This window comes from Macrobrachium rosenbergii, chromosome 33 (assembly GCF_040412425.1).
Source record: "Macrobrachium rosenbergii isolate ZJJX-2024 chromosome 33, ASM4041242v1, whole genome shotgun sequence".
Classification (NCBI taxonomy): domain Eukaryota; kingdom Metazoa; phylum Arthropoda; class Malacostraca; order Decapoda; family Palaemonidae; genus Macrobrachium; species Macrobrachium rosenbergii.
In genome coordinates, this window is record NC_089773.1 from 5,087,936 (window position 1) to 5,101,334 (window position 13,399).

A 13,399-nucleotide genomic window follows, 5' to 3' on the forward strand; every position below is an offset into this window, starting at 1 on the left:
TCTCAAAATTCATTGTACTCTAACAAAACCCAATAACACCCCACCCCACTGATCAATATAGAAGCCTGAATACTCTAATTCAAACCAAAGAAACATCGCTGGTGTACAGAAAAATTTCTACAACTGACAGCTTATATAAATAATACTATAACAAGGTATTAGGATATACAGTATGAATATTTTGACAAAGTTAAGTTCCCATTTTTCTTCATAAGGCCAGGCAAATATAATGGTAGTATTTTAATGGAATACTTTAGTACCTTTTTGTAGTTCATATCTATTTTACAATTATAAGAAATACAAGGGATCTATATAATATAGCAGGGAGACAAAGCAAAGAACAATCTTGAGTAGTTCCTATTACTTCACAAGCTGTCATGGAGGATGTCCCAGACACCTCCTACCTCTGCTCTTCAGCAGCCAATTGCATAATCCACAAGATGAAATCCAGTAGTTACGTTATAACTACCAGATTCAGCTTGTTCCAAACACAATCATGACATGTATACATTCAAACTGCCTCATTAAAATTCATCAATATACCAAGCGTTTATCTCCAAAATGTTTCGGGTTTCATGACTGCAACAGTTTGAATCGAAAACCACTGGAGATACAGGGAGACATGGGATGACAAACTACAGAATATAGAATTCAGGCCAAGTGCTGGGACCTATGAGGTCATTCACCTCTGAAATGGAAACTGACCATAAGAAGGTCTGAAAGGTGTAACAGGAGGAAAACCTCGTAGTTGCACCATGAAACAACTGTTAGAACGGGTGGAAAGTCAGATAGCAGAAAGAATATGAATAGGGTACAGTAAAAGGAATGAAAGAGGTTGCAGCTAAGGGTCAAAGGGATGCTGCAAAGACCCTAAGCAATGCCTACATTGCACCATGTAAGGTGCACTGACAGCACTATCCCCCTATGGGGACAAACTACAGAACCACCATAACATTTATCACCACCTCATACTGAGCAGTAACATTCACATCCACTCGGAAACTGATAGTACCACAATGCATCCATAAGCTGACCTACTCGGAGTATCAGCACCTTACACTGATAAACATCTAAAAGATTGAGTCAGAACAAACATGAAGTCACTTACTTTGACAGAGTCCACGAGGTCTTCAACAAGGAATAGTCGCTTCAGTTCAGAAACTGTGGAGTTAATCTGTGACACAATAACATCAGTTGCTTCGTGGACTTTCTCTGATGGAAGATCTGTGTCCATTTCCAGGATAGCTCTGCAATGAGTGAGTGGATCTTACTGAGAATGCACATACAGTATTCTATACTATGTCTTAGGAGACAGAGAGTGAGGGAGAGGGAATTACAAATGTATACACCTTCATACTTCAGTAAAATGACTTACACATATTGGGAGAAAAACTGCATTTGCCTTTATTTAGCATAATGTACTGCACATGTCAAGATAACATTTACTGCAGCGAGTATAATTAAAGACACTGAAGTAAGAACTAGCTTTGGTGATATCCAAGCTATTTTAAATGAAATGATAAAAATGAGCACATTTGATAATTTCTGACAATTGAAAAAGATGATTAACTTATATTATGCACATTTATTGCTTTATTCACTTGGCTGGTTGAATAGTGGCAACACTGAAATTTTCTAGTACTGAATTATTACCAAAATCATTCACTGTTAACTGTCAGTAAGAGTACACATCAAAAATATAAATTATACTGTATATATAAGCTAATATTATTACACTCCAAAAAAAAAAAAAATAAAAAACTATGCATTAAAAAAAGGTCCTATAGCATTCTTGTCCCAATCCTCATCTGCGGGAGAGAACATTGACAGAAACTAACTATATCTCTATATTGCAACTGAAATAGTTATCAAGCAAATCTTGGAACACAGGTATTATATTTAAAAGAAAAATTGAGACACTAACACTAACACTGCCTTGAAAACTGACAATACATATATGATGCTCTATAAGCCAAATCACAAAAGAGCTTCAGTATATTACATTAAATTACATTCAATAGAAGAGAATATAGGATTTTGGCCAAAGGCCAAACGCTGGACCTATGAGGTCATTCAGCACTGGAACGGAAACTGACAGTAAAAAGGTCTGATAGGTGTAACAGGAGGAAAACCTCGCAGTTGCACTATGAAACAATTGATAGGAGAGGGTTGCGGAAAATAAGACGGAAGAAAGACAATATGAAGGGAGGTACAGTAAAAGAAATGACAGGGGTTGCAGCTAGGGGCCGAAGGAATGCTCCAAAGAACCTTAAGTGATGCCTACAGTGCAACGCATGAGGTGCACAGATGGCAGTACCCCTACGGGAATCACATTAAATAGCTTATTGTCTGGAATAGTAGCCTCAATCTTTATACAATGACTTAGCAATGTAAGACCTTCAAAACAATAAGGAATGAAAATTAGGCCCCAGACAAGCAAATAAATTCATCCAAATCAAGCAATGTGTCTAAATAAAAGATATCACATTTCCACAATGTTTTACAGAAATAATTAGATACAGTCGACCCCTGGGATTTGCGGGGGATAGGGTCCACAACACCCAGGAATAGCTAAAATCCGCGAATACTTGACACCCCTCTAAAAACACTCAAGTGCCAATTTTTATAGTTTCATCATGAAAATTGTATTTAGTCACAAAAAGTAATATGAAAATAAAGTAACTGGCGAACATTTCTCTATGAAAAATTCCAAGAATAGGCAAATTTTCCATGAATAATATGGATATAAGTTCCACAGAAAAATCCGCAAATAGGTGAAGCTGCAAATCCAGAACCACAAATAGGCAGGGGTCGACTGTAAGCAATAACAGACTTTATTTAAAAGGCTGTCTTGTGATTAAAAAAAATTAAGGGGAAGTGGAAAAAGATGACTTTGGGAAATCAAACCCACAATATCTAAATAGACTGCAAGATGCACTGCCCTAGACTGACCTAAGGCTCAGCATACAACCAGACTTTTGAGGGCTTCGTGGTCTTGTAAACCCACCTTTCTAACTGATGACTGGTGAAAAAATCAACAAAATAATTTTAAAGGAAGCAATATAAAATAGAAAACAAAAAATCTGTGCTTCCTACTTGAAGGGGTGTCCATCCTGTGACTTCTGAATTGCCTGCATGATGTTCTTGTAGACACGGAAAGTGATGGTTCCGGAGAGGAGAGCCAGGGAAGTGTAGGCCACCACAGAGATGAGGGACAGGTAGGCCAAAGACAGGAGGATAACCATCAGGCTTCCAAAGACAACGCCTGTCTTCTTCACATCGCGCCAGTAGATGAGGTCAACCACTGAAAAAAAAAATTATAATTAACCACTTGTCAGTTATGACATTACTACTGACTAAAAAACAAATAAGGTTCCTTGTTTAAGCCTTTAATATTTAATAATAGCAAGCTGGCAACTAAAAATAAAGCAGAAAATAAAACTACACTTCCTGCGATAAAATTTCATCCAGCGATTTCTGTCAGTAAAAGCATCAGACTATGGCCCCTTTATATGTAAATTTGTTTCTTCCAATACACATTTTTTGCTACGGTATTTGATTTGATATAAGAAATTTAGGTTGTCAAGCCAAGCCCTGGAGCACTTTTGGCCATTCTGTGCTTAACACAGTGAAAAGAGGGCACTGGAGTGGTTGAACAGCAAGGCGAAAGAGATCCAGAAAATAAAAGAGATGAAGTACAGTACAGTACAAGGATCTGAAAGTGAAAATGGGAGAAAATCTCAGAGTTGCACTAAGAAGTAACAGAAGTTGGACAGCAAGGCTGAAGGATGGAAGCAGGAATAGAGGAGAGGTAAACAGCTGGCCATGCAGCTGAGAGCCAAGGGGATGCTGCATACACCCTTCAGTACTGTAATGCCTACAGTGCACATCTAGCAAGTTGTACTAACAGACTAAAACCACTCGTAACTGCTGATTTTCATAGTTCAAACACAAAAACACCCCTCTAAAAACGCTTGATTTTGATAGTTCAAACACCAAAAAAATCCCTATACCCAAGTATTTTAATAGGGATCCCCTGCAGTGTTAATCCTCTGGTTCTCTGTACAGTTGATATTTTTGGGATGCATACCACCCTCCAACCACACCACAGAATAGCAAAAACACATATATAAATACTTGTACTTATCATTAACATTAAAATAATTATTTTATTGGCTTGTCTACCATTTTACATGTGAATTTTTAAATACCTCTCTCCATTGAATGTAGAATGTAAAGAATAGGTAAGTTCATGCTACGACACATATGGAATTGCTGTTAGCTGTAGGAAATTGAGTGTCTGATACTTCACAGCAAAACCAAAACCCTAAAGTGTTTGTAAATCTGAGGTACTACTGTATATATATATATATATATATATATATATATATATATATATATATATATATATATATATATACAGCATCTCTCTCTCTCTCTCTCTCTCTCTCTCTCTCTCTCTCTCTCTATATATATATATATATATATATATATATATATATATATATATATATATATATATATATATATACATATATACATATATACAGTAAATAAAAAATTAGTGGCTTCATACATATATAGCATACACAGCTCGCAGTGGCTCATCAGCAACATGATGACATTCCACAGACACTATGCAGTTCAGCTCTAATCTTCATGCACTCCTTCCAGATGTTGAGATCCCAAATTCCAAATACCTTTTATACTCCTTGTATCCCATTTCAGGGACCTTTTGAAACAAAAACTTTTCCATTCCTAAAACACTCCTTAGTGATAACTTCATCAGGAGCTACAATAGAAAACTTGAGAACAAAACACAATCACCATTAGGCCCACAAGACTTAAAAAATACATCCACATAAATTTAGCACATTTGAAATGTATAAGAATATCACGGTTAAAAGAAACAGTTGCGGAGTTGTTCCTCGCAACTTTTAACAGCATCCCATATTTTTTTGGCAGTATTGCAAATGCACTCATAAAAATTTAACACAAATTGCAATATATAAGAAAATCTCGGTTAAAAGAAATAATTGCAGAGTTTTTCCTTACAACTTTCAACAGCATCTCATATTTTTTAGAAAGACCACTGCACACAAATAAGCAAATGACGGGCCATACAAAATCCGGCTTCTATAACAGAAGTCTCCGATGCACACCTGGTCCCCTGCTTGGAGGCGGCTCATACTCCATCTGCTTGGAGCCATTCCTCTCGTCTTTGTAATGCCGACGACCCATTCGAAACAGGCAAGACCTAAGAGAACTGCAATGTCTCAAAAGCCCTACAGAACTTTCTGCGTAGCTTTGCAAACGGGAGTACTGGAGTCAACCACCAGAAAGTGACGGAATAACTATGCGTACTGCCAGTGCCGGGGCAAACTTGATCCAAAAACTGGATCGCCCGCCTACATCCAGGGATGTCGGGGGTGTGGAGGAAGGGGGGACTTACTCCAGGGGGGAGGGTAGAGACGGTTACCGGAATGAAAGGCAGGTTGAGCGATGAAAGCAAAATTGCTGTACTTTCCATTTATGCCTATCGTTCGGTTCATTAGAAATTCTGAGATAATACAATACCCAGTTGCTTTGTTTTTTTGTGGCCTTGTGTGTAGGAATTCTGAGATAATACAATAACCAGTTTCTTGTTTTTTTTTTTTTTGTGGACTTGTATTTTACAGCAGTGTCATCTTCACCTAAATTCCAGACAGGCACAGATGTGGATAATAAAAACCTATAAAAGTTACAAACTGACACGGAGATAGAAATGTTTTAATTGCAAATCTATAAATTCAAAGCAAATCTCTTGCGACACAGGGAATCAATTCGAGAGAGAGAGAGAGAGAGAGAGAGAGAGAGAGAGAGAGAGAGAGAGAGAGAGAGAGACTCAATACCTATGTCGAAAGGCAGAGAGAGAGAGAGAGAGAGAGGTTCACGACTTCCACGAAGACAGACACAGCAAGGCGTAGGAGAGCGTAATGCCCACAGCACTGTGCCCAGTTGGCCGAAGTAACAAGCCACGCTGGAATATCTGGACCGTGCTGGAACCCACGTCGTAGTACCGCATCACCCACCGATAGATGGCGCTGTCTTTTCCGTTTCTTATTTCACTTTCACGTCAAAGCTTTGGGCTGTTAGCGCATGACGTCATACCAAACATTATTTATTTAAAAAAATTATGCATCGCCAAGATATTACGAAATAAAAAATCTGCAGTATTTAAGTCTAGAAAAAATTACGAATGCATGCGGAATAGTGCAAACGCATGCCTAATGGTACAAAAGCATGTGGAATAGTACGAACGCACGCGGAATAGTATAAACGCATGTGGAATAGTACGAACGCATGCGGAATAGTACAAACATGTGGAATAGTACGAACGCACGCGGAATAAACGCAGTATAGTAAACGCATGTACAAACATGTGGAATAGTACGAACGCACGCGGAATAGTATAAACGCATGTGGAATAGTACGAACGCATGCGGAATAGTACAAACATGTGGAATAGTACGAACGCACGCGGAATAGTATAAACGCATGTGGAATAGTACGAACGCATGCGGAATAGTACGAACGCATGCGGAATAGTACAAACACATGTGGAATAGTACGGATGCATGCGGTATAGTACGAACGCATGTGGAACAGTACGAACGCATGCGGAATAGTACGAACACATATGGAATAATTACAACCACGATTATGGTAAGAGAAATGTACAGTACTCGCCATGCCTCGATGCATATTATTATTATTATTATTAAATAGCTCTCACAGAGCTAGGCCGAAGGATTAGGATGAACTATACCAGGTCTAGAGGCCATAGGCCCAAGAATTGGGACCAAATAGGCTAGGTCATTCACGTGGTGATGAATGAATGAGAATTTGAAATTTGAAAGATAAAAAACTGTACTAGGCATAATATGCTTTTACAATGGAATACATGCATACATTAAATACATTTCCTCAGGTTTTCATACATACAAAATAAATTGCATACATTTTCTCAGATTTCCATACATACAAAGAATATAACAAAATACCCTAGAATTCATAGAGAATGTATATATAATATATATATATATATATATATATATATATATATATATATATATATATATATATATGGTGGCAAAGTTCCGAGCACATTAAGTCTAGAGACATAACTACCAGATTCTCTTTTGTTTTATTTATATGGGCATCTCCCATCTACACTGCTGCGTACTGCCACTGTTCGTGACTTGGCCGTGTACCAAAATACACATGCTAACACATACTCGACATATGTTGCTGCTGGTACAGTACTTCGTAAATTCTACTGTCACTTGTTTTTGTGAAAATGAATACCAGAGGACTTACATGATCTACTGTACAATACAGAACGAGAAAAGTATTTTGGGTTACTACTGAACCACGAGTACAATCTTGACTGTACGAATCTCTAACACTTCTTCTCACCCAAAGTAGGGAGTTCTGGGTGTTCCAACCCCATGTGGTGGTGCCAACAGGGGAGGACGACCCCAGTCACGTTCTGTTCTCCCCAGGGGTTGCGCGAAGGACAACTCCAAGCGTCCCAACCTACCTTTCATCACAACTCATCTTACGGTTCAATTCCTCACCCTATCTCGTCATCTGAAAAGCTTGATTCTCAAATCATTTTCGTGCCGTGATTCGTAATTCTTACCCTTATGGCGTTGTGTGCGTGTCTGTGTGTATGTGTGTGTGTATGTATATATTAAGTATACCTTAGTTTTACCAGACCACTGAGCTGATTAACAGCTCTCCTAGGGCTGGCCCGAAGGATTAGACTTATATATTAAACACGCACAGAAGGAAGTAAGGGAGGTGGTCCGAAACGCCATGGGCTTTCATCAGGCGGGGGGGGGGGGGCCTGATCACCTGCCTCGTGCATATTCAAACAGCCACCCTACGCATGATCCAGTCCCTGAATGCAACGCATGTCCCGTCAGGGGCACTGACAAACTCCGCCCAGGGACAGGGAATTCGCCGGAACAAGTAGTGAGTTTTACTTCGACAAATATTAAGGGATTTGTGGAGTTTTCGGTATATATATAAAAAATACAGCAATGGTTTTTATTTACGGTCTTTACGGTTTCTTAAGTTTTCTAGTTATATATATATATATATATATATATATATATATATATATATATATATATATATATATATATATATATATATATATTGTTGGCCGTGTGGTTAAATTCGCGTCACTGTAGTCCTGAGTTCTTGTCTTCGGTGGTTCGAGCCCACGGGACGACGAACTTATTATCAACTAAAAAACGCCCCTTTGGGTAACATATATGAAAATATATTATTTCCGAGGTAGAGCGAATTGGATATTAAAGGACGTTTGTAGCTTAATGCTCGTATATGAATCACGGTGATGTGATAAAAAAAAAATCCATTCATTCATTCATTATATATATATATATATATATATATATATATATATATATATATATATATATATATATATATATATATACCCTTTCAACATCTCCGCAGTCAGCAAACGGAGACGGAGTGTCACAAACAGGTGAAACTTTCCAACTATTTTTAAAAGGAGGCAAAAAAGAAATTAAAAAAATATATATATCACCCATCCCACCTGCTCATAATACTCTCTCTCTCTTGCCATGAGCCAAATTTGAGCCAAAATAACTTCGGCTCTGCTGGCTAGTTATAGCTCTCTCTCTCTCTCTCTCCTCTGCAATAATAAAATTATATATATATATATATATATATATATATATCTATATATTATATATATATATATATATATATATATATATATATATATATATATAGTTATATATATATATATATATATATATATATATATATATATATATATATATATAATATATAATTAACCTTCTCTCTCTCTCTCACTTTCATTCTCCTCTACAATAATCTTTATAACTGCGTTTGTATTACTGTATTCAAAGCGCCGTTCCCGCCTGCTCTTATTTTTCCGACGTCTAAACTGCTGTTTTTATATATGTTTATGTTCGTGTCGCTTTCGCTAATGCTTCTCTTCTCTTCGTGCTTGTATTCTCATATATATATATATATATATATATATATATATATATATATATATATATATATATATAAAGTGTCCCTTTAAAGATTACAAGTATTCTAAGACTACCTAACGCTACAGCATTGCATGTCTAAGACCTTTGGCGACCACAGTGTGGATGGACCTCGCACACGTCTTCCAGACATCTTCCAGACAAGGTGTGTCTACAGAAGACTAGCGTTCGCTCCCGACGACAGCTATTTATAACATTACGGTCACGGCTGAAGTTGTAAGGTCATTGACCTTCGTGTCACCTGGGTGCAATACAACTGCCAGATATATGAAGTCTCAATAATCACCTGTAGCTCAAGTTGCAGGATTGGAATAGAGAGAGAGTTTAGGCCAAGGGGCAAGAGCTGGGACCTCTGAGGTCATTCAGGCCTGGAGAGGAAATTGAGAGTAAAAGGTTTGAAAGATTTGCAGTTGCACTATGAAATAATTGTTAGGGGAGGGTTAAGGACAGCAAGATGGAAGAAAGGTAATATGAATGGAGGTACAGTAAAGGGAATGAAAGGGGTTCTCGAGTTGTACCACAGACAGACAGACAGACAGTGAAGGAATTGCGAGACAAGGTGTGTGTGTGTGTGTGTGTGTGACACTGACAGACAAGACATTGTACTCAAAATAGAGAGAAAGAATTTGTCAAAATACTCAAGTCTTCCCCATCAGGTATGTGAGATCCTAAAAAGATGCTTTAAAAACCATTACAGGATTGGCGCATGTTGAGAGAGAGAGAGAGAGAGAGAGAGAGAGAGAGAGAGAGAGAGAGAGAGAGAGAGAGAGAGAGAGAGAGAGAGAGACTTCCTTTTAGAAGCCACCCAAAACGACGCTATAAATAGGAAGCGAACTGCAATTCTATTTTCATTTCCGACACGAGTACCAAGAAGCGAAGAAGACTTCTTCACTGCTGTAGTTTGTGTGTGGGGCAGTCTCTCTCTCTCTCTCTCTCTCTCTCTCTCTCTCTCTCTCTCTCTCTCTAACGTCTCGTAGAGTAGCTGCGTTAGGACTAAGCTCCGAGAAGAGGAATGTTTCCCCGGCATTCTTTAATTTTTCTTAAATTCCTCTCCAACAAATTTGGTCTACCGGACTTAGTCGCTACCTTTCCACGGGTTAAGTAAAAAATAGCTGTATTTCAAGACCAGAGAGAACATTCAAGCCCAGAAGCCCAGACCTTTAAGCCCGCTGTATTTCAAGTCTCACCAGAGAGAACATTCATCCGTTAGATACGAGAGAGAGAGAGAGAGAGAGAGAGAGAGAGAGAGAGAGAGAGAGAGAGAGAGAGAGAGAGAGAGAGAGAGAGAGAGAGAGAGAGAGAGAGAGAATTTCACAAGCCCTACTCGCAAATGTATCCGGGTAAAATCTGTAGGAACGAGAGGACTGGAAGGTTAGAACGCCCTACTCTGTAAAGAGTAAAAGAGAGAGAGAGAGAGAGAGAGAGAGAGAGAGAGAGAGAGAGAGAGAGAGAGTAATTCAATAAAAGCCATCCATCCCCGGGCTTATCTCGAGCTTTCAAAGCCAATACCACATCATGCTCTCCACTGGAACGGTGACATCATTTTCATGTGTCCTCTGCCATTAGCCTTTGTGACTGATTGATGTCACTGATGTCACTAGCAGGCTTCTTGTATACACCTCTTAAAATAAGTTGTACCAGGAAAAGCTTCTATGTCATCACCGTTACTGAACTCGAATGACGTTTTTAGTTGTCTGGAAAAGACAACTATTGAGATGGCTTTGTCTGTCCGTCCGCACTTTTTTTCTGTCCGCCCTCAGATCTTAAAAACTACTGAACTAGAGAGCTGCAAACTGGTATGTTGATCATCCACCCTCCAGTCATCAAACATACCGAAGTGCAGCCCTCTCGCCTAACAGTTTTCAAGATCTGCGGGCGGACAGAAAAAGTGCGGACGGACAGACAAATAGCCATCTCTATATTAGTTTTCTTTGACAGAAAACTAATAAGTCTTTACTGAACGCAACTAACTTTTGATTTTTCTTCTGACCAGTGAGAACTGCTGCGAGAAGTCACATGGAACACACACACCCACATTTCCCAAGGCATGCAGGAGGAAAGAACTTCTACAAAATGAGACGAGGACTTGACAAACACACGCAACCAGTACTTATGCAGTGTCAGAAATCGCGTCACTAGCTTTTGAAAGGGCTTCTTTTCACATGCGAAGCAAAACACGCCTCATCTTCATTCAAATGAGTATTTATATCACAACCTGGGCGTTCAATAGGATTATTTTTCCCAAACCTGAGGCTGCTGTTGGGCCTGTTGCAATCAGGCCAACTCAGAAGCTCCAAAAAACTATATAATCAACATTCGATTTCCAAGAGACCGATTCAGGACATGTCAACTCGCAACAAGCTCAGCTTTGCAAAAAATGTAAAGGCCAATCGCTGGGACCTATGAGGTCACTCAGGGCTGAAACGGAAACTGACAGTAAGAAGGTCTGAAAGGTTTAACAAGAGTGAAAATCTTTTGCAGTTGCACTACCAAACAACTGACAGGAGAGAGTGGAAAGAAATATATAAGAATATGAATGGAGGTACAGCAAAAGGAATGAACGGGGTTATAGCAGCTAATGCCTACAGTGCATATTAGAGTGGTTGACCCTTGAGTTCGTGATTCATACAATGAAAGAACTGCTGGTGCATTTTCATTGTTGCAGTTTTCTTCAATGACGAGTCCTATGACTCTTTTCTGACAGATGTGATGCAATCAAGCCTTCCGGGAAGCCTTGTGCTCACCAAAGATCGCCTTTCGAAAAAAAAAAAAAAAAAAAAAAAAAAAGAAATGAAAACTTTAAATTCTTCCACAAAACCGACAGTCTAACCTCAAGGCAAGTTGCTCTGAGGAAGAACGCAGCAAGAAATTCAAGAGACATTTTGTTCACCTCCACAATTGCTTGCGCTGGTGTGCAAGCGAGCCCACCACGTTAGCAACAGTTGCCATGGAGGCAATGCTTATAACTTGGCACTACCCAGTGCCAAGGGCAGCAGAAGCAATAAGCAATAGCTGCCCTGCCCAAAGCACCAGGATACAAACTCGGATTTTGCGAGCAAGCTCACACCTGGCATTCCGAACCATGACGGACACGGGGAATGAGAATCATAAGACTGAGATTCCTACAAGACTGAGAATCTTAGGACTGAGAATCCTTAGACTAAAAATTCTACAAGACTGAGAATCCTCTAAGACTGTGAATCCTTAACTGAGAATCCTCTAAGACTGGGAATCCTATGACTGAGAATCCTCTAAGACTGAGAATCATAAGACTGAGAACCCTTAGACTGAGACTCCTATAAGACTGAAAATCCTATAAGACATAATCCTAAGACTGAGAATCCTATAAGACAGAATCCTAAGACTGAGAACCCTATAAGACTGAGAATACCAAGGGTGAGCATGAGAATATTTGTTCACAATTTTGTAACATCACTGAATTGAACTGAATTTAGGCCAAAGGCCAAGCGCTGGGACCAATAAGGTCATTCAGCGCTGAAACGGAAATTGAGAGTGGAAAGGTTTGAAAGGTGTAACAGGAGGAAAACTTTTGCAGTTGCACCATGAGAGGGTGGAAAGTAAGATGGAAGAAAGAGAATATGAAAGGAGGTACAATAAAAGGAACGAAAGGGGTTATAGCAGCTAGGGGCCTAAGGAAGCCACGCTGCTAAGAACCTTAAGTAACGCAACGCCTACAGTGCACCACATGGGGTGCACTGACGGCGCTAACCCCCTACGGGCAACAGTATTGGAAGAAAGGCCCGGTCGATTTCCTTAGTCCAAATTCTGTACATTCTACACTAAAATTCTAAGTTATAACTGATAATTTTCATACAATTTGTATTTATCAGTTATAAAGATATGTAACTCGCTCACATGCATAATCTTTGTACATGATTAGTTAATATTTTCCATATCTATATTCCACGGAGGATCCGTCCCATACATGAGATGGAAGTATTCGAGAAAAGACACACTTTATCCTCTGAAAATTTCTCCCCATAAGAAAAAAAAAGGAAAAACTTCATACAAACTTGAAAATATGGAACAAACTTCATACATTCTCTGAAAATAAGCGACAAACTTCAGACATTCTCTGAAAATAAGCGACAAACTTCAGACATTCTCTGAAAATAAGCGACAAACTTCAGACATTCTCTGAAAATAAGCGACAAATCTCAGGCATTCTCTGAAAACATGAGACAAATTTCAGATATTCTCTGAAAATAAGCGACAAACCTCAGACATTCTCTGAAAATAAACAACAAACTTCAGAC

General features: G+C 38.9%; 1 protein-coding gene across 2 annotated transcripts in view; it reads right to left on the minus strand.

Moving 5' to 3' along the window:
* Window positions 1-13,399, minus strand: part of LOC136855830 (reticulon-2-like) — a 140,433-nt gene that overhangs the window by 3,538 nt on the left and 123,496 nt on the right. For both annotated transcript variants that reach the window (XM_067133188.1, XM_067133187.1), the window contains 2 exons: window positions 3,097-3,304; window positions 1,109-1,247 (listed from right to left, as the gene is read on the minus strand). In XM_067133188.1, coding sequence (XP_066989289.1) covers window positions 1,109-1,247; window positions 3,097-3,304 — 347 coding nt within the window. The remainder of the gene's footprint in view (window positions 1-1,108; window positions 1,248-3,096; window positions 3,305-13,399) is intronic.